This window comes from Zalophus californianus, chromosome 11 (genome assembly GCF_009762305.2).
Source record: "Zalophus californianus isolate mZalCal1 chromosome 11, mZalCal1.pri.v2, whole genome shotgun sequence".
NCBI classification, from domain to species: Eukaryota; Metazoa; Chordata; class Mammalia; order Carnivora; family Otariidae; genus Zalophus; species Zalophus californianus.
In genome coordinates, this window is record NC_045605.1 from 19,586,328 (window position 1) to 19,607,547 (window position 21,220).

Sequence of the window (21,220 nt, forward strand, 5' to 3'; positions counted from 1 at the left end):
CTAAGATGGGTTTATTATTGAGTCTTTTTTTTTTCCGTTTGATTATGTTAAAGACTAGGGGTTAGGGATGCTTGGGTGTCTCAGTCAGTTAAGCGTCTGCCTTTGGCTCAGGTCATGATTCCAGAGTCCTGCGATAAAGCGCGCCTCGGGCTCCCTGCTCGTTGGGGAGCCTGCTTCTCCCTCTCTCTCTCTCCCTGCTGCTCCCCCTGCTTGTGTTCTCTCTCTCTCTGTCAAATAAATCAATAAAATATTAAAAAAAATCTAGGGGTTAAATTTATAAATACAACGGTATCTAGATAATTTTTCTAATACATGTTAATCACTTTCAAACTTCTAAGGCATTCTTGAGCACTTCATCTCCAAGAATGTTAATATCTTACTCTGTGTCTCTGTTTTATGTTGGGCAGTACCAGGCATATACAACACTGCTCTAGTTGTTTCTTCAGTTCACTCAGAGGATGAGTAATGCATGAATTGGAAGGGATGTGAGCGTTCTTACAAAGTCATCTCAGATATTCAAATACACTATGTTTGAATTCTGTCTGACTTACGTGCCTCAGGGGTCCCAGATGGAGGCTAAGAATATGTGACACACTGGTGGGTAAAGAAATTCCGAGTCAATTTATATGAGAATTTTGGCTGAAGATGGTGGGCGCATATGGGTAGCACCAGGGTGGGGAAGATGACATGGCATCTGTTTCATATTATTTACCCAAGCCATGTGGATTCATTTTTAAACCTTATAAACAGGGACCGTATGCAGAGAGTGAAGGGCCTTTTGAGATATAGGGCATATTCCATCTTATCTCTGCACCCAGGTGGTGAAGTAGGATAATGGGGATTCTCCTCACTCCTGCTGGGGATGTGGCTTAGTGTCCCTAACTATAGCAGATATGTCAGAACACAGAGCAGCATATCTAACATCTCAGTGGTCTGCTATTCTAGGATCACTGAAAGACTTTGAAAGTTTGTCACTTAACATCCACTTTCTTTCAGAGGAAGTAGTCTGCGCTGACAATGAGAAATCTGTGCTTTCAAGCTCCTTCAAAGATGGTCTAAATCAGCAAAGGGCAGCCAGAGTCTGATAATATTAAGTGACAGTTCATGCATAACTACACATGAAACATCCCTTGGGGATTCCAAGCAACATGTAGTCGAATAGGAGAGTGAGAATCTATGGCACCTGTCTGGGTGAGAAAGGCAAACGCTGGTGACATTTGGAATTTTATTGTGACCTGCTTCGTGTTCACAGACTGGTAAGGTCAAGAGGAAATTGGGTGCCAACTCCTACATTTAATCCTGCATGCAAGAGAAAGGGTACAAGAACTAGTGGAAACCCTTTTTATGGGCATTTTGTCTATAGTTCATGCCTATTGCATTTCAGGCAAAAAACGTTTCCTACAAAGCTTCGTCGAATACCTCGAGAATATGGTGTCATCATGGCCAACTCTGTCTAAGAATAATGGTTGTTAACAACACAAAATAATACAAACAAAGATTTGTAAAAGTGCAGGATAAAGGGGATGGTTATGATGGTGACCACCGTTTGAGAATACTTACATGATAAACGCTTTTAATCATTTAATTTTAATCATTTAATGATTGCATCATTAAATCATTTTACATTCTACATTCTCAGGCGCATGGAATGTTTTTATAATTGCTGCTTAAATATTCTTTGGTAATTCCTGTCATTTCTGGGTCTGTTCCTGTTGATGACTCCCCTTCTGGTTATGCATCACCATATCCTGCTTTGTATGCCTACACATTTAAAAAAATGTATTTGTTTATTTAAGAGAGAGAGAGACAGAGAGTACAATCATGGGGAGAGGCAGAGGAAGAGGGAAAAGCAGACTCCCTGCTGAGCTGGGAGCCCCGTGTGGGGCTTAATCCCAGGACCTGGAGATCCTGACCTGAGCTGAAGGCAGACACTTAACCATCGCAGCCACCCAGGCGCCCCATGCCTGCACATTTTTGTTTGGAGGCTGTGTATTTTACTTTGCTAGGCATGAAATTGGTTGAATTCTTTTAAGGTGTGTTAGGTGTTGTTCTTTTTTTTTTTTAGCTTTTTTTTTTAAGATTTTATTTATTTATTTATTTGAGAGAGAGAGAGAGAGAGAGAGAATGGGAGATAGAGAGCACCAGAGGGAAGAGGGTCAGAGGGAGAAGCAGACTCCCTGCCGAGCAGGGAGCCCGATGCGGGACTCGATCCCGGGACTCCAGGATCATGACCTGAGCCGAAGGCAGTCGCTTAACCAACTGAGCCACCCAGGCGCCCCTAGGCGTTGTTCTTCATAGGCACTTGTGGACCAGGTTAATTCTTTCAAATCTTGTTTTGAAACTCTTTGAAGGAAAAGCTAGGTTTGCTTTTGCTTTTGGATTAATTTATCCCCATTACTTTATCTTATGCCTCACATATTTTCAATTTTCACTCTGGCTGCTAGGAACAAAAACTGTGTCCATCCCTATGTGGTCACAAAAAATTATTTGGCCGATTTATTTCTCCTGGATCCTTTCACACCTTCAGGTAATTTTTTTTTTTTTTTTTTTTTAATGGATGCTTAGATCTATACTCCGCCAAAGTCTCGAGGGCATCCTTCTGCATATCTCCAGAGTTTTCTTTTTGTGTATGTCTCTCATCTCTGGTCCTCTTCTCTACAAACCCAAGTCACCCACCTCCCCAAACTCTGATCTCTGTCTGCTCAATTCAGAGACCCTGCCAGCCTCTGGCTGACGGCTTCCACCACCATGCTGCAGCCTAGAAACTGCATTCAGACTGTACACTGGGGCAGTTGCAGGGCTTACTTTGTTTCCCTTCTTGCAGTGATCACAATCCTCCATTGCTTATTACTCAATGCCTGAAAATTGTTGCTTTCTATACTTTTGCATTTTCTAGTTGTTTAAGTCAAAAGGTAAAAAAAAAGCAAAAAGTCAAAAACCTAAGCAAGGTTACTCCACTATGTCCCAAATCAGAAGTTTTAATTCCTTTATTTTCAGACTGTATCATTCATGATATTTTCTTTCATATAATTTTTTCTCCAATTAAAATATGAATTACTAACAGGGTTCTAGAAGGGAGGCGGTGGGGGATGGGTTAGCCTGGTGATGGGTATTAAGGAGGGCACGCTCTGCGTGGAGCACTGGGTGTTATACGCAAACAATGAATCATGGAACACTACATCCAAAACTAATGATGCAATGTATGGTGATTAACATCACAATAAAAATTAAAAAATATGAATTACTTAGGAGTAGAGATCATGTTCTGTTTCTTTTTATCTTTATCACCTCACATTGAATTTTATACAGGGTCCTAAAGAGGATAGCTAATATTGATTCGGTGATGTAAGTGTTTTCAAGTTTTTCTTACAATAATACTACAGGATGAAAATTATTATGAAATTCATTTTATAGATAAGGAAACTGAGGTACAGAGAGGTGAAGTGATTGGCCCTGAATCATACTGGTTGCAGATGTCAGAATGAAGACCTAGATCCAGAGACTGGGCTGTATATACTGATTCAGTAAGTATCCTAAACACAACTCGTGTGAGTAAATCCCTGACTAAAAAATGAGTTCTGAGGAGAAATGATCATCATGTACACGATGGTAATGAACCATACAATTAAACTAAAGCTTTTCTTTTCTTTTTTAGAGGCAGAAAAAAACAGACATAATGAGATCACAGGCAATTTAGGTGGCTGAGAAAAGGACCAGCAAATCTGGCCTTTAATACAATTGCTGGGAACTCTGTTTTGAAAGTCCTCCTGGGGGCACCTGGGTGGCTCAGTCAGTTAAGCGTCTGCCTTCAGCTCAGGTCATGATGCCGGGGTCCTGGGATCAAGTCCTTTGTCTGGCTCCCTGCTCAGTGGAGAGTCTGCTTCTCCCTCTGCCCCTCCCCCCACTTGTGCTCCCTCGCTCTCTCTCAAAAAAATAAATAAAATCTTAAAAAAAAAAAAAAGAGAGAGAGTCCTCCTTATTTCATTGCCAGGTGCCCAGGACTCAAAAGCAAAGTACTTAAAAAAAAAAAAAGCAAAGTACTTACGTAGCTATTTCTAGTACTCCAGGAAAATACTTCACAAAAGGAACAAATTTAATTTTTGTAATTAATTCAATCCCAATAAATTAACAGATATGATTAAGTACCCATCAGAAGAATAATGATAATTATCATAATAATGATCATATTAATAATACTGTGTTGAATCACTAAATTCTACTCCTGAAACCAATATTACACTATATGTTAACTAACTAGAATTTAAATAAAAATTTGTAAAAAAATTAACCATGTTATATGATTTTTAAAAAATCTAGATATGAAGTACATTTTTAAAAAAATATTTTTATTTATTTATTTGTCACAGAGAGAGAGCACAAGCAGGGGGAGCAGCAGAGGGAGAGGGAAAAGCAGGCTCCTCACTGAGCAAGGAGCCCGATGCAGGACTCGATCCCAGGACTCTGGGATCATGACCTGAGCTGAAGGCAGATGCTTAACAACTGAACCACCCAGGCGTCCCTAGATATCAAGTACATTTTAAGGCAAGTTTCCTGGCAATATTTAATCAAGGCTCTTCATGAGCAATAGCAATGATAATATGAGTCTGGGTAACTGGACACCTGCCTGACTCTCCCTGAGCCCATGATTCTCAGATGTTGGCTATCTTCAGTATCACCTGGAAAGCTTGTTAAAATACTGGGCTTGCCTCCAGTGTTTCAGATACAGTAGGCCGGGGGTGGTGTCTGGGAATTTTCACTTCTAATATGTTCCCTGATGATGCTAATGCTGCTGGTTTCGGAACCAGAATTTGAGAATCAGTGTCCTAAACAACAAAATCATTAGGTCCTTATTTCAGATGTTTCTTAAAAAAAAAAAAGTCTTGGGGTGCCTGGGTGGTGCAGTCAATTAAGTGTTGGACTCTTGGTTTCGGTTCAGGTCATGATCTCAAGGTCGTGAGATGGAGACCTGCAGTGGGCTCCATGCTCAGCACAGAGTCTGCTTGAGATTCTTTCCCCTTCCCTCTCCCTCAGCTCCTCCCTCTACTCATGCTCTCTCTCTCTTTTAAATAAATAAACAAATAAAATCTTTAAAAAAATTGTCTTTAACTTCAAACTTGTTATGAAAGCAATCCATCAAAAGAAATCAAAGCAACACCATGGATAAATCATGTATGGTTGTGCTGAAGAATACGTTATTTTTCTTTCTTTTTTTTTTGAAGATTTTATTTATTTGAGAGAGAGAGAGAGAGAGAGTGCACTAGAAGGGGGAGGGGCAGAGGGAGAAGCAGGCTCTCTGCTGAGCAGGGAGCTGGAAATGGGGCTCGATCCCAGAACCCTGAGATCATGACCTTATCTGAAGACAGACATTTGACTGAGGCCACCCAGGTGCCCCCTGAAGAATAAATTTTCTTACATGTAGTCAATATTTATTGCTTTAATGTGGCTGTGTTTAATTACCAGTTCCTTAGCAATATGGGATTAGTATAGCCCTTCTGCTGTTTTGGTTTTAGTTCTAATGCAGCATGCTGGTAAATGTAGCTCCCATCTTGGTGCTTACACTGGTCCTTGGGGTCCAGCCGCAGAGGTTCTCAGATGGTCTCTGCTCTCAGTGACCAATTGCTACAGCACAAGGGCTTGCTTCTCTAACTCTTCCCACAGCTCCTTAACCAACTTATTTAAAATCGAAACTCTCTCTCCCAAACCTTTTATTCCCCTTTCTTGCTTTATTTTTCTCCATAACTTTTGTCATGGAGAAAATTTTCTATATAATTTTTCTGTATATGTTACTTACTGTATGTCTCCCCCTATTATAATTTAAATCCAATAGGGGCAGAAGTTTTGTCTGTTTTGCTTTATTGGTACATTGTAGGCACCAAACCATACTTGGCAAATGGATGAATGAATCATTTCCTTTGATCTGTGTACATTAACACATTACTCACTGATTGACCTGGTTCATTTGCTCTATTCTGCACGCATTATTAAAAATTATACTTTTTCTTTGGCCATTTTTCTACCTGAAGTTAGGTGCTAAGCCTCTCTCTCTCTTTTTTTTTTTTTTTTTTTGTGAGTTAAGTGTTAGAAGTTTATTAAGCAAGGATACAGAATAAGCTCTCGGAAGTGAGAGGGGTCCTGACACGGTTGCTAAGGAGGGCCTTTAGGGTTGGTCTTTTATAGAAAGCTAACCAGGGAACTTAAATCCTTTTAATACCTCTGTTGATAACACCTTCAATGGCTTACTTCCTTTTTAGGGCCTGGTTATTCTTTGTTGGTCACAGGTGCTTATTATAAAGACACCCACCCCGCAGCCCTAGGGTAGGGTGGTCCAATTTGTCCCTTTATCTCTGGTTTCCCCACAACTCCACATTTTTGGGATTTCTGTAAGCCTGATCACAGAGCCCCTTATCTATCTCTCCCTCCCTAGCCTCGCCTGTCCCTTACTTTTTCGTCTCCCTGGAATAGTAACCCTAAGTGCCATTAAGGAATGGGACAATGACCGCTCCGGCTGCTTCCTGCTGAAATGGGGTGGTGGCCTGGGTGGCTAAGCTTCTTCTTAAGGTTCAGTTTGGGCCATCCATCCAAAAGGACTGTGATAATTTTCACCTAGTTGCTATAGGTTCTACTTCTGAGTTCATCCATTCCTATTTATCAGTATGTAACACAAACTTCTGCCAATAACTATCCTTTCCTTCATGTCTTGGTGTCTTCACCTTTGACAGTTTCAGGTAACCCATCATATCAGTCTTTCACGCTCTCCTGTTGCCTCAGCCTAAGGCCATGACTATATTCCTCCAGTCAACATTCGATAAACAAACACATCTCCTGTTAGAAAATATTTTCTAACCCATGTTTCCTTTATATTACCGTACTGCTTATTGTCTCAGCTAACCTTCTTGAAAGTGTTGACTCTCTATTCTGTTTCTTTATATATGCAGACTGTTCTACCTACTTTATTTTGGCTTTTACCCCCAAAATTCTATTAAACATTTTACCAAAGTCATTCATGATCTGCCCTTCTTATGTTCCTTTTCTCAGCAAATATCTCCACCTTTCACTCAGGTTTTCTTTTCTTTCTTTCTTTCTTTTTTTCCCCCCCAGTACCTTTTTTCTTATTTGAAGTGTAAATGACATACAAATTAGTTTCAGGTGTACATCATAGTGATTCCATATTTTTATACATTATGAAATGATCCCCATGATAAGTCTAGTTACCATCTGCCACCAAACGATGTGGAATGCTTCACGAATTTGCATGTTTTCCTTGTGCAAGGCTATGCTGATCTTCTTTGCATTGTTCTAATTTTAGTGTATGTGTTGCCGGAGAGAGCACTCAGGTTTATTGCCAGAAGCTCGATAGCATCCTGAGTCTTACCTCTTTTACCCTCAATTCTCACATCATATTTATTTGGTCTAAGTAAATAAAAAGAGGTGAAAACTGAATCTCTTGAAATTTTCAAGAGTGCCTAACCCAAGAAGTTAAAATGCTCTAACTTTACATGTCTTGCTGTAAGTAGTGATACTTTATTATCTATTATTTCATTTAGAGATGGAGACATTCAGTCTCAGATAAGTTGTGACATGGTCAAATTCACCTGGAAAATAAACTGATTTAGCCAAGACTGGATTTGGAAACCTCCGGATCTTATTTAGGTAATGTTTCATGGTTTAAAGCCATGTATGCAAGACTTGATAGGTTAGATTTTTTTTTTTTTCCTAGATGTAAGCAGAATTTCCTTCAGTTTGGTATGGTCATAGCTCATCCTATTGACACAGTCCAGGTTTCTGGAATGTCCACCTGGTACTATACTGATGCAGGATGAATGTGTTGAAGATAAGAAATGTTGTGTGATGTACTAAACACTCATGTCAAGTTTTCCTAAGTATCGAGGACATGAGTCTGTTCACTGTCTCTCTCAACATTTCTTTCACCTTTTCATTTCTCAAGCTATAAATAAAAGGGTTCAGAAGAGGGGTCACCACTGTAATGAGGACAGCAGCTACCTTGTCAAAATCTAGGGAATAGTTCTGGTTGGGTCTCACGTACACAAAGATGTTGCTCCCGTAGGCGATGGACACAACCGTGATGTGAGAAGCACAGGTAGAAAAAGCTTTTTGACGGCCTTGGGCTGAGGGGATGTGCAGGATGGTAGAGATGATGTAGGTGTAGGACCCAGTAGTGAATGCCAGGGAGCTCAGGATGACAAGGGCAGATAGGAGAAAGTTTGTCTCCTCAATGAAGTACGTATCTACACAAGCCGCCTGCAGGAGAGGGGCAATGTCACAGAAAAAATGATCAATTTCTTTTCTACAGTAAGGTAGCCTTGTCACTACAATGGTTGGTACCAACATGGACAGGAAGGCTCCCACCCAGCAGCCCAGGACCAGCAAGAGGCAGGTCCTGCTGTTCATGATGGTTGTGTAGCGCAAGGGATTACAGATGGCCACGTAGCGGTCAAAGGACATCACTGCCAGGAGGATAAATTCCACTGTCCCCAGAAAGAAGTAGAAATATGTTTGAGTGATGCAGCCAGCAAAGGATATGGTTTTCTTCTCTCCTAGGAGGCAGGCTAGCAACTTTGGGGTAATGACCATGGTGTATAAAATATCTAGACAGGACAAATTACTGAGGAAAATGTACATTGGGGTTTGCAGGTGATGATTGGTCCATATTAGGAAGATGATGATAATGTTTCCTGTTGTGGTTAATGTGTAAGTCAGCAAAAGAACCACAAAGAGGAAGATGCGAAGCTCTAGGAGAGCAGGGAAGGCGATCAGGGTGAATTCAGTCACTGTGCTCCAATTTCCCATGGCCTTGGCTACATGGTGGCCATGGTCTCCCTTAAGAAACAAGAAAAGGAAAATCAGCTTAGGAGGTCATTTTACAAATATGTGTTGAAAACGTGTTGTGGAGCGTGCCTTCCATTGGGAGATGGGTCAGGGGATTAGCCCTCAATCGGAAAGTCATTACTGGGCACCCTTGGGAAAATCAAAATACCATTTAGACACAACTTTTTCCATAAAATGAAAGGAGAAGAGTGGATTAAAAAAATCCTCTAAGCTTCCTTCCAGTAATAAAATTCTACTCATTTTCATTAAATGAAATTTCTCTTCTCTTCAGTGCACCCAGCTTCATTTTCCTGGATAAAAATGTGCTATGAAGTACTGACTCACACTTTAACAAGAATTATTTTTTTTGAAGTTTACAGTCACTGAGAGGGAAATTCTTTTAAATACTTTCTAGCCTTTTCTATAACAAATTTTCTTTCACTTTATCTCCAGAGTCTCAATTTTGAAAGTCTTTTCCTTATATATGTAGATCTATGGGAACAGACCAGAAGTATCTGAAAGGAACAGTGGTTCATGGTTCCTGCTAATCACTTTAGATGACACATCAAAAGGGCATAGTGCATATCTTATCTTTAGGTTATGCCCTGTGTCCACAACCTACCTTCTACAAACTCTGTGAAGTACGTAGGCTATACATCATATATCTGGCTGATTATTATTTTTTACTGAAGTATAATTAACATACAACATTTTAGGTATACAATGTATCCATTCAATAATTCTATGCATTACTTGGTTTCACCACAATAAGTGTAGTTACCATGTGTCACCATATGTTATTGCAATATTATTGATTATATTCCATGTGCTATATTTTTCATCCTTGTGAGTTATTTATTTTATGACTAGAATTTTGGCTCTCTTAATCCCATTCCCACTCCACCTTCCTTCTGACAACCACCAGCTTTTTCTCTGTATTTACAAGTCTGTTGTTTTGTTCATTTGGTTTTTTGATTCCACATGTAAGTGAAATCGTATGGTATTTGTCTTTGTCTGTCTGACTTATCTCTGGCTGATTATTTAAGGGGACACTAGACAATGTGATTAAATCAGAGAGGTACAGATTATACACAGGAGGTAAAAATAGAGATAATTTAGCTCACTTTAGTTACTTGATTAGTTGAAATCATAGAACTACATCAAGATCATCTAGTTGTTCTTTATCCCAGTTTCTGAGAAATTTCTTTGGCACAGATATCCCCATTTCAGGTTAAAAGCACCCATGCTTTAACCTCCATGCTCTCTTTGTCAAGATTTTACTTAGCTCCTCCTTAACAAATAAATTAGAGGTTATTCCCCTCATTTTCCTTTTTCCCACCTCCCCTCTTACTCTTTTTCCAAGATAAAAATTTTGCCTTCCTATTTCATTTTTTAAGTGTTTCCCATTACAAAAAAAAAAAAGCATCACATTTTTCAGTGCAAAGAATTAGAATATGCAAATGCAAAAAAGAAAATTATAATCTGTAAGCAAACCTGTTAGAGATACAGTGACAACATTTTGGTGACTGTGTTTCCAGGCCATTTCAAAATTAAATTACTTACATATGTATCTAAAATAAATGATGCTGACATACTATTTTGTAACTGGCTTTTCTTATTTTTCTTTTTTTTTTTTAATAATAATCATTGCCCTGTCAATTACTAGAACTCTGCACACTCATTTTTTAAAATCAGCTTCTTTGAGGTACAATTGATATACAAAGAACTGCACATGGGGCACCTGGTTGGCTCAGTTGGTGGAGCAAGCAATTCTTGATCTCAGAGTCGTGAGTTCAAGCCCCATGTTGTGCGCAGAGATTACTTAAAAATAAAATCTTAAAAAACGGGGCACCTGGGTGGCTCAGTTGGTTAAGCGAGTGCCTTCAGCTCAGGTCATGATCCTGGAGTCCCAGGATCGAGTCCTGCATTGGGCTCCCTCCTCAGTGGGGAGTCTGCTTCTCCCTCTGACCCTCCCCCCTCTCGTGGATGCTCTCTCTCTGAAATAAATAAATAAAATCTTTAAAAAAATGTTTTAAAAAAATCTTAAAAAACAACAAAGAACTGCACATATTTAATATGCATAATTTGATGAGTTTTATGTGATTTATGTGCAAGAATATTTACTCAGTCATTATCTATACAGGAAGGAAATGTTGATCATCTATATTACCAACACTAAACAATTGGCTAAATATCTATGGTGCCGTCCATAGACTCAGACACTATATGACCCTTAGACGTGATTGTGTGAAGGAAACTCTGGGAGGTGTTGGGTGTGTCTGTCACCTTAAGTGTGGTGATGATATTATGGATGTATGTATGTGCTTAAACTCACACAAGCTCTCAAATGATTCTATAAATTACTGCACAGAAGTGGCTAAACATGAATACCTATACCAACATAATAGCATGTGAAATCTCACGTGAACTTTCTGTCTGAGGCACCAAGTGTCTGTTTTGTGTGTGTGTTGTATTATTATTTCCAGGAGGTTGTTCAACAGGCAAATGATAGTTCACACTTTCAGGTTCAAGTGTTTGATAAATATAACATTCAAGATGAGCTACTGTGAGGTTTAAATTAAATCGTATGTGTGGCAATATCTAACAGATTCTTTTTTTTTTTTAAGATTTTATTTATTTATTTGATAGAGAGAGACAGTGAGAGAGGGAACACAAGCAGGGGGAGTGAGAGAGGGAGAAGTAGGCTTCCCGCCAAGCAGGGAGCCCAATGCAGGGCTCAATCCCAGGACCCCGGGATCATGACCTGAGCCGAAGGCAGATGCTTAACGGCTGAGCCACCCAGGCGCCCCTATCTAACAGATTCTTGCTTAAAAAATGGCTTCATTCAGAAAGGATTGAGATAAACTTAAAGGAGATGAATAATTAGAGTGAACTGTTTCTTGAATAAATAACAATAAATTATGGAAAGTTTAATTTGGAACTGAGGAATATTCTTAATGCATCCTTAATCTGAATCCCCCAGATTTGCATCTGACTCCACTAAGAATATGACAGATCAGAGAGACTACACATGAGAAGATACATTTAACAGAAGTACTATATTAGTAAATAAAACATAGGTGAAAAAATACACTTACATTTCACGGATTGTATAAATGATGTAAGATTCTCCCATGTTTTGTACATGTAGACATAGCAGGAGGCTCCAACTGTGATTATTATGTGTGCATGAATTTACTCTAAATATTGTAGTTTGATATTTTTCTCTTGCCACTTCTATTTCTAGGCCTAGCTCATAGCTCATAGAAATAGCTCTTAAAAATAAAATAAAATTGACTAAGTCACTGAACCACCTGATGCCAATATGTGTCCTTGTGATTAGCATCCTCACTACCTATCCATCCAGCCATGGCTTGGCTGACTTTAGTGAGTGGGAAATCTCTATCTTGCTTTAGCACTGGCTGAGTGAAAAGCTCTTACCTTAAACGCAAAACTCTGTAAATTCCAAATACACGTTCATGTTCTGACCTTTCCAACCAAATACTGACCTTTTTCACCATGGCAGGCCTTAAACACCTCGATGATCTAGATATCCTCTTTGCTGCATAACTTCCCAGTGAGTTCCACACAAAAGACTCTAGAGTCTGGTTTTGCAGATAGAGAATGTGGTAGTAAAGTATTAAGAAGCTCGAAAAACTTGCAGGAATAAATCAGCTGGATTAGAGTACATCGTCCCTAACTCTATTTAAAAAATTATCCTGGAAAATCATTGATTCTCAATTCACAGGTATTTTTCCCCTTGCAAGAAGGCTAGTTTTGAGTTTTTGGTTAATTCTCAATCATTTGAATTATTTAGTAACTGGGCTGTGTTGGATATAGAACCCCGTACAACTAACTCAGTTGTGGCTGATGCAGAATCCTTCTTAACAGCCCATCACTTAACTTCCTTGCCAAGTGACAGCCCAGTGAGGGGAACTTAGAATAGTTTTTGGTATCTCGTTCTACCTTTATGTTTGGTAGAATACTAATTTTTCCACTGGAGATTTTACTAAATGGTTTTGAGTACTCTAAATCACCAGATTAAAGGTGACTTGAATATTTTTTAAAAAGTTACCCCGTTCTTTTTCTCTATAAAGTTTCCTTTTTTCTATGAACTTTTTTTCCTAGGTGGATGAACTATGTTTTTTATGGGCTTATATGCCTTAGAGATTTAGATGAAAACAGCTCTTGGGGATATGGGTCAAAGGAAGTTAATTAATAATATTGTTACAAAAGAATTTTGGGTTTGAACTACCTAATCACAATTACAAAGTTTTAGAAAGTGCCAAATTGACCTGCTAGGGGTTCCTTGGGGATTTTCTGGGTATTTTGCTTTATCTATTTAAAAGAAAGATAATACTTAAAAAACTTTTCATCCTTTTTAAGTCATTGATACAATAGAAAATGTTCTCCAACAATAAATATTCTAGAGTTTCAGATGCCATGTAGTCCCTCTGTCTCTATCAGCACAGCATGTTTTTTAAAATTTTTTTTGTAATCTTTTAAAAATGTTTTATTTAGGGTGCCTGGGTGGCTCAGTTGGTTAAGCGACTGCCTTCAGCTCAGGTCATGATCCTGGAGTCCCTGGATCGAGTCCCGCATTGGGCTCCCTGCTCAGCAGGGAGTCTGCTTCTCCCTCTGACCCTCTTCCCTCTCATGCTCTCTGTCTCTCATTCTCTCTCTCAAATAAATAAATAAAATCTTTAAAAAAATGTTTTATTTAAATTCCTGTTAGTTAACATACAATGTAATATTAGTTTCAGGTGCACAATACAGTGATTCAGCACTTCCATACAACATCTGGTGCTCATCAATAGTGCACTCCTGAATCCCCATCACCTATTTCACCCCTCCCCCCACACACCTCCCCTCTGGGAACCATCAGTTTGTTCTCTACAGTTAAGAGTCTGTTTCTTCATTTACGTCTCTTTCCCTATCCCCTATGCTCATTTGTTTTGTTTCTTAAATTCCACACAGGGGTGAAGTAATATCGTATTTGTCTTTCTCTGACTGATTGATTTTGCTTAGCATTATACTCTCTAGCTCCATCCATGTTGTGAAAAATGGCAAGATTTCATTCTTTTTTTTTATAGATTTTATTTATTTATTTGACAGAGAGAGACAGTGAGAGAGGGAACACAAGCAGGGGGAGTGGGAGAGGGAGAAGCAGGCTTCCCGCTGAGCAGGAGTCCCGATGCGGGGCTCGATCCCAGGACCCTGGGATTGTGACCTGAGCTGAAGGCAGATGCTTCACGACTGAGCCACCCAGGCGCCCCAAGGTTTCATTCTTTTTTGGCTGAATAATATTCCATTATATATATATGTCACATCTTCTTTTTTTCTCTTTAAATTTTTTATTGTTATGTTAATCATCATACATTACATCATTAGTTTGTGATGTAGTGTTCCATGATTCATTGTTTGTGCATAACACCCAGTGCTCCACGCAGAACGTGCCCTCTTTAATACCCATCACCAGGCTAACACATCCCCCCATCCCCCTCCCCTCTAGAACCCTCAGTTTGTTTTTCAAGTCCATCCTCTCTCATGGTTCATCTCCCCCTCCGATTTACCCCCCTTCATTCTTCCCCTCCTGCTATCTTCTTTTTTTTTTTCTTAACATATATTGCATTATTTGTTTCAGAGGTACAGATCTGTGATTCAACTGTCTTGCACAATTCACAGTGCTCACCACAGCACATACCCTCCCCAATGTCCATCACCCAGCCACCCCATCCCTCCCACCCCCCACCACTCCAGCAACCTTCAGTTTGTTTCCTGAGATTAAGAATTCCTCCTATCAGTGAGGTCATATGATACATGTCTTTCTCTGATTGACTTATTTCTATATGTCACATCTTCTTTATCCATTCATCAGTCAATGGAAACTTGGGCTATTTCATAATTTGACCATTGTCGATAATGCTGCTATAAACATGTCAGACAAATACCTTATGACTCAACAGGCAGAATAGAGGAAAATGGGGAGATGCTAGCCAAAGGCATTAAGCCTTCAGTTATAAGATGAATAAACTCTGGTATCTAATGTACAGTGTGGTGACCACAGTTAATAATTCTATATTGGGTGCTTGAAGTTCGCTAAATAGTAGACAGTTAAAACATGCTACCAAAAAAAGTAACTATGTGAGGTGAAGGATGTGTCAATTAATTGATTGTGATGATCATTTCCCAAGATATATATTTATGTCAAGTCTTCATGATATACACTTTAAACATGTGCAATTTTATTTGTCAATTATACGTCAAGTAAGCTTAAAAAGTAAAAAAAAATATATAATGCATCAGATTATTCCAGCACTAGACTGTCTAAAATTTAGAAGACTGATAACACCAAGCATTAGTAAGAATGTGGAACTCTAAGAGTTGATATAGTACCAGTACAAATGTCTATGATACAATGACTTTGGAGAACATCTTGCCAGTTTCTTATAATTAAACATATTCTTACTATAACACATAGTAATCCCACTTCTCAGAATGTATCTAACAGAAGTGAAAACAAATATACACATAAAAACATGAACTCCCCTGTTCATAGAGGCTTTAATCACATTAGCCAGTACTGAAAATAACTCAAGTATCCATCATCTGATGAATAAGCAAACTGTGATCTATCTGCACAATCTATTTTATAGATAATCCTCCATAGTACAGAGGAAGAAACGACTGACACCTGAAACACTTGGATTAATCTCAAAGTATCTGATTAAGTGAAAGAAAACAAACACAAAAGATTACATGAAGTTAGACTGCATTTATATATAAAATTCTAGAAAATGCAAATTACTCTGACAGAAAATACATCAGTGGTTCTCAGGGGCTGAGGGTAGGAGGGGAGAGCATTTCCTGCAAAAGGGCACAACAGTTTCTAAGATAATGGAAATACTGTAAACCATCATAGTGGTGCTGGCAGCTACGTGAAGGGACACCAGTGTCAAAACTCAACCAACTGTACCCTTAAATTGTTCAAGATGTGTACATCGTACATCAATAAAATGGATTTAAATTATGTACGTAGACATACAAATCTATGTAAAGAATCTCTTTTTTGGAAAGCAGCTTAAAGCTTATTTCAATACATGAGGATCATTTCAGAAAAAAAAAAAGTGTTTTAAGTTCTCCAAGTTTCTAGTTCCCTGAGGTTTTAAAGCAGCTCTCTAAGTTTCTCTTTAAATAAATAAAATAAACAACCAAGAGAGTGTCCCAGGAGACCCTAACTTTATAACTGTGATTAGTTCTGTGATGTTCTGTGATGGCAATAATAATCATTACCCTTCTTTTATGCCATAGTCCCAGGTGCCATTGTAAACCAAATCTCTGAAGGTGAACACAAAAATCTCATTAAATATCGGAGTTCATCCATTGTAAGCACTTCTGTAGAGTGCTTACTCTACTACTCTACCTAGGTAGAGGCAGGGTAATGTTATTTTCTGGAGAGAGTAAATAAAGGTGGTGATATGTAAAATCAAGTCACAGCATACCTGATGAATGAGCAGGAATGGTGACAGTTTAGAGAGATGTTTCAGTGAATGCAAATATGAATTCTTCCGACAATCTGATGGATCCACAGAAGAAATCGAAATCCACTGAATAGAAGTTACATTCCCGAAGCTAAAAGAGAAAAAGCCCAGCTGAGATTTGGGGAAGCATTTGGCCACTTTTGCCAGAGATCCGGAATAGAAGTCAGAGGACCTGCTCTAGATCCAGCTGTGTGTGACTTCTCCATTCACCACCAAACCTCGCCACCCTGCCCTTCCTGACAAAAATGTGCTCCAGAATACACAGGACTTGAAACTCAGAGGAGTATTCTCAGGTTGAGATACACTGGATGTGTCACATGAAAGATGAAGAGATAATGTAACACTTGGACTTATTCCAGGTGTAAGTCGAGGCCTCATTTTTTCTGTGAAAATATGAAAAAGAACTGAGAAAAAGCCACAGAGGTTATGAAAAAGAACAATTTTTCATTCAGAGGAAGAAGGATGGACTATTTAAGCAAACACTGAATAACCATTTGGTGTGGTTTGGAAGGGGGATTAGCTACCACACGGGGAAAAGTCTCAGACTATGACTGAGATTTACACAGAATTCAACACTGAAGCCATCACAGAATTGACAGAATAATGGAGGGAATGCAGTAGGAAAAAAAACAACAACCCTAGTTTGAGTTTCCTAACATACTCGAATAGAGAAAATACCGAGGGTGCTACCATCAGTATGATGTAAGTATACTTTATTATGCAACTATCCATATTTATTTGTTAAGCAGTCGGAGTCTCACTAAATTTGTTTACATGTGTATTTTATGAATTAAAGTGTAATTACTGCTCTCCCCCAAGCAGCTGTAAAGTATGATATTTTTATTGTAAGTATGCAAATGAAAGTCTTTAACGTACTCGGCTTGCAATTAAACTTTGTCACATTTTACCTACAGCAGCAAAGATCCCAAATTATCCCCAATCCCCACCCCACCACATCTCAGTCCTTTTATGTTCCTCCTTCCCCATCCCCATGTTCTTAACAAACATGCACTGAACACCAAATATACATACATCACTGTATTCATAGGCCCTAGCTGAGGACCTCAGTCTGTCACTGTCATTATCCTCATTTTAGAAAAGACTTAAGACACGATGTTTAGGAGTCTCATGAAAGATCCAAAGCTACAGTGGCCAAATGAAAGAAAGAAAAAAGAAAAAACAGGTTCTCTGATCCCAAATCTGCTGATTTTTCCATTAGTCCACATTTTTCTGAGTAAATCTGGAATCTTGAATTGTGCCAACGGGCGATTTAATGCCACTTTTCAAGGATCCACAAATGGTAACGAAGAACAATCTTCCCCCAAAATGAAGGTGATAATTAAATTCTTCGACACAGATGTCATAATCTACAACCTTTCCCTCTAGACAGGATGGGCTCGGGAGGGCACAGAGGTCATCTAGAGAAGACCAGCACAAAGCCAGCTTGTTCTCCACTATCGTGAAGTTAAGAGACTCCCCAAGGAGAGCAAAGCCACATACATCTTTAGCTCTTCTCAGAGTTTATTTGACCCAAATATAGCAGAATAGAAAGCTCTCGACGCCATTTGTTCCCATTCATATATGACCCCATGACAACCATGGCAAACAGCAACTCCATTTGTGTTCGACCATCCCAGGATCTTGTATCAAAATGGCACCGTGCTTTTGCACATCTCAACCTGTCTAGCTTTTACAACACCAGAGGGGAATCAAGCTCCTATCAGGGTCATCAAAGACTAAATACCCAAGAAGCAAAATGGAGAACTTTAGGAAGGTTGGGAAAGAGTTGGCTGGATAAATGGGAGGAACAGTGGAACAGATGATAGGCAGCTGCATGAGAATCCACCTTTGTCTGCCTTAACACCTGCTAGTCTCCAGTGTGGTCAGTGAGGAAGGTGGGAAGGGGGACATGAAAGGCAATTTCAAAGCATTTCCACTTGTCCACATACCATGCTCTCGTCTGTTTTTATATTAGACCTCAGCAACATTAACACGTGTCCACCCAGATGTGGTTATGCCTTTTGTGCTGTAGTAATCAGTCTGGAAGTTTATTCCCTGGGTGCAGGAGCAGTGGGAGGAGGGGTGAGTGTCACAGTATGGATGGTGGAAGAAAACCGACAGGTGCAAGGCGCCTGTGTCAATAGATCAGCGCCTCTGAGGTCTTTTGATAACTTAAAAGCAATTGATTTTTGGAATAAATGAATGGGAAATACAAATAAGGAGCACCTACAAGGGCCAGAAAGAGTGCCAGCAAACTTTTCAAATGGAAATCCATTCAGAAAAAAGAAGTCTTTAAGGCAAAAAAGGCCACTAGGAGTTATTTTCCCTACAGAGAGCATGAGGAAAATGACCTCCTTTCAAGAGGAACTCAATGGGCTCCAAACCTGGAGGTATCCTAGCTCAGGTTCACAAATCGGTCATTTGAACATAAAACTAAAGGATTAGTCATGAAATAAAACACCAAAGGACAGGGCTTCAACTGAATTATACAAACATGCAGTAGATGGTCACCAAAGTTGAGCAGTATTCCAAGAGGAGCATTCCAAACACCATCCATCTGCATCCACTTTCTTGCGCTACTATTAACAACCTGATGTTCAAAGTGCTGAAAAGAATATACGTTATAAGAGAAAAAAAGACTATAAGGTATAAGGGATCTATTTAAGAGAACCTATAAAAATGCCCAATTGGGAAATGGGAGGGAATAGTTTTGTTGTTCTTTAGGATCTTGCCCTACACATGACATTGGAAGGAACAAAGAAGAAACACACTGATCATTTTTCTAAAAGACATTTTTCAAATGTATAAAAGAGGTTATGCAAATTATGAAGCATACATCGTGTACCTTCTTGCTCCATAACGGTGTAGACATCAAAAACTCTTTATCAGTATAAGAAGTAAGAACAAACTATGCAGCCTTATGAGAGATCAATTATTATTATACCAGATATCACACTGACATTCATGAAATCCCAAAAACAGCAGTGAGGAGAGACAAATGCAGGTCAGATTCCCTTTCGTTGGACTCTCTTGGCCAGTCTCAGGGTTTCTGCTTTTTCATAGGAATGATACCTGAAGGGTTGAAATAATTTGAAAAAAAAGAACTCAACTTTTATTAACATTCCCCTTCTCCTTTTGCAATTTGGCTGGCTGGATTCTCAGTTAAGTATTGTCTCTTCTCAGGCACAGAACTTAGCTGGGAAAACAGGAGATCAGGAAGAATGCAAGACAGAAGAGAAGGAGCACTGGTTCAAAAAGGAAAACCATCGTAAGGACTAGAGCTTAATGGGACCACAGGGGTAATTTCATTCAACCAAAAATTTTAAATATGAGAATCCCGAGGTTAGAAGAAGTCAGGTAATTTACCCAGGGTCCTACATTTATTAGAGTGAATAAAATCACTCTTGACTCTACATCCAAAGCTTTTACTACTTCATCTTTAGCACTGACATTGAGAGTTGGAAATGTATTTTAGCTGATTTTCATCTCTATAATTTTTTTTTCAGAGATGTGCTGCCCACTACGTTTTGCATGAGATGGATATGCAAAATCAGACCACAGTGACTGAATTTACCCTGACTGCCTTCCCTATTATCCAGAAGCTTCAGATCTCCCTCTTTGTGGTCCTCCTGTTTACTTATATGCTAACTCTAACAGGAAATACTGCCATCATTTCCTTAATCTGGGCTGATAATCGCCTCCAAACCCCAATGTACTTCTTCCTCAGTAATTTGTCATTTTTGGACATTTCATACACTACTTCAGTTACCCCAAAGCTGTTAGCTTGTCTCCTAGAGGACAAGAAGACCATATCTTTTGCTGGTTGCATCACCCAAATCTACTTCTTTTTTTTCTTGGGGACAGTGGAGTTTATCCTCCTGGCGGTGATGTCCTTTGACCGCTACGTGGCCATCTGTAACCCCCTGCGCTACACCATCATCATGAACGGCAGGGTCTGTCTCCTGCTGGTTCTGGGCTGCTGGGTAGGGGCCTTCTTTTCAGTGCTGTGTCCAATTATTGTGGTGTCCAGACTGCCCTACTGTTATAGAGAAATTAGCCATTTCTTCTGTGACATTGCCCCTTTGTTGCAGGCGGCCTGCATAGACACTCATTTCATTGAGATGATAAGCTTCCTCTTATCCTCCCTTGTCCTTCTGACCTCACTGGTATTCACCACTGTGTCCTATACCTACATCATCTCTACCATCCTGCACATCCCCTCAGCCCAAGGCCGTCAGAAGGCCTTTTCCACCTGCGCTTCTCACATCACGGTTGTGTCCATTGCCTACGGGAGCAACATCTTCATGTACGTGAGGCCCAGCCAGAGCCACTCACTGGAGTTTGATAAAGTGACAGCTGTCATGACCATAATGGTGACCCCTCTTCTGAACCCCTTCATTTATAGCCTAAGGAATGAAAAGGTAAAAGAAGTTTTGACAGAAGCAATCCACAAAATTATGTCCTTATGGCACAAGAGAACTTGAACCTTTTTGCACAGGAGGACTTGAAAGTTTGTGTGCTCATCATGACTCTGTTCAACCCTTGGACTCCATGTGGAGAATAGCATGCTTGAAGACCATAATGTCAGAAATTCGTAGGAATATATAAAAAGGCTTCATGCCACCTCAGATACAAGGTATTACAGTCAAGGTCCAGAGTAGGCAATTCAAGCATACAGAAAATAACATGTTTATTTTTTAAAATTTTTATTGTTATGTTAATCACCATACATTACATCATTAGTTGTTGATATTGTGTTCCACGATTCATTGTTTGTGCGTAACACCCAGTGCTCCATGCAGAACGTGCCCTCCTTAATCCCCATCACCAGGGTAACCCATCCTCCCCACCCC

General features: G+C 39.4%; 2 protein-coding genes and 1 non-coding gene across 3 annotated transcripts; 1 reads left to right on the forward strand and 2 right to left on the reverse strand.

The window, feature by feature from the left end:
• Positions 1–7,224: 7,224 nt before the first annotated feature.
• On the reverse strand, positions 7,225–7,330 carry LOC113915579. The gene has a single exon (XR_003517727.1). It is a non-coding gene; the product is annotated as a U6 spliceosomal RNA (small nuclear RNA).
• Positions 7,331–7,866: 536 nt separating this feature from the next.
• LOC113915435 (olfactory receptor 6M1) lies at positions 7,867–8,808 on the reverse strand. The gene has a single exon (XM_027581378.1). The coding sequence runs from the start codon at positions 8,806–8,808 to the stop codon at positions 7,867–7,869; it is 942 nt and encodes a 313-aa protein (XP_027437179.1).
• An 11,095-nt stretch (positions 8,809–19,903) lies between these two features.
• Positions 19,904–20,851, forward strand: LOC118356109 (olfactory receptor 6M1-like). Its single transcript, XM_035723105.1, has one exon. The coding sequence runs from the start codon at positions 19,904–19,906 to the stop codon at positions 20,849–20,851; it is 948 nt and encodes a 315-aa protein (XP_035578998.1).
• The last annotated feature ends 369 nt before the right edge of the window (positions 20,852–21,220 follow it).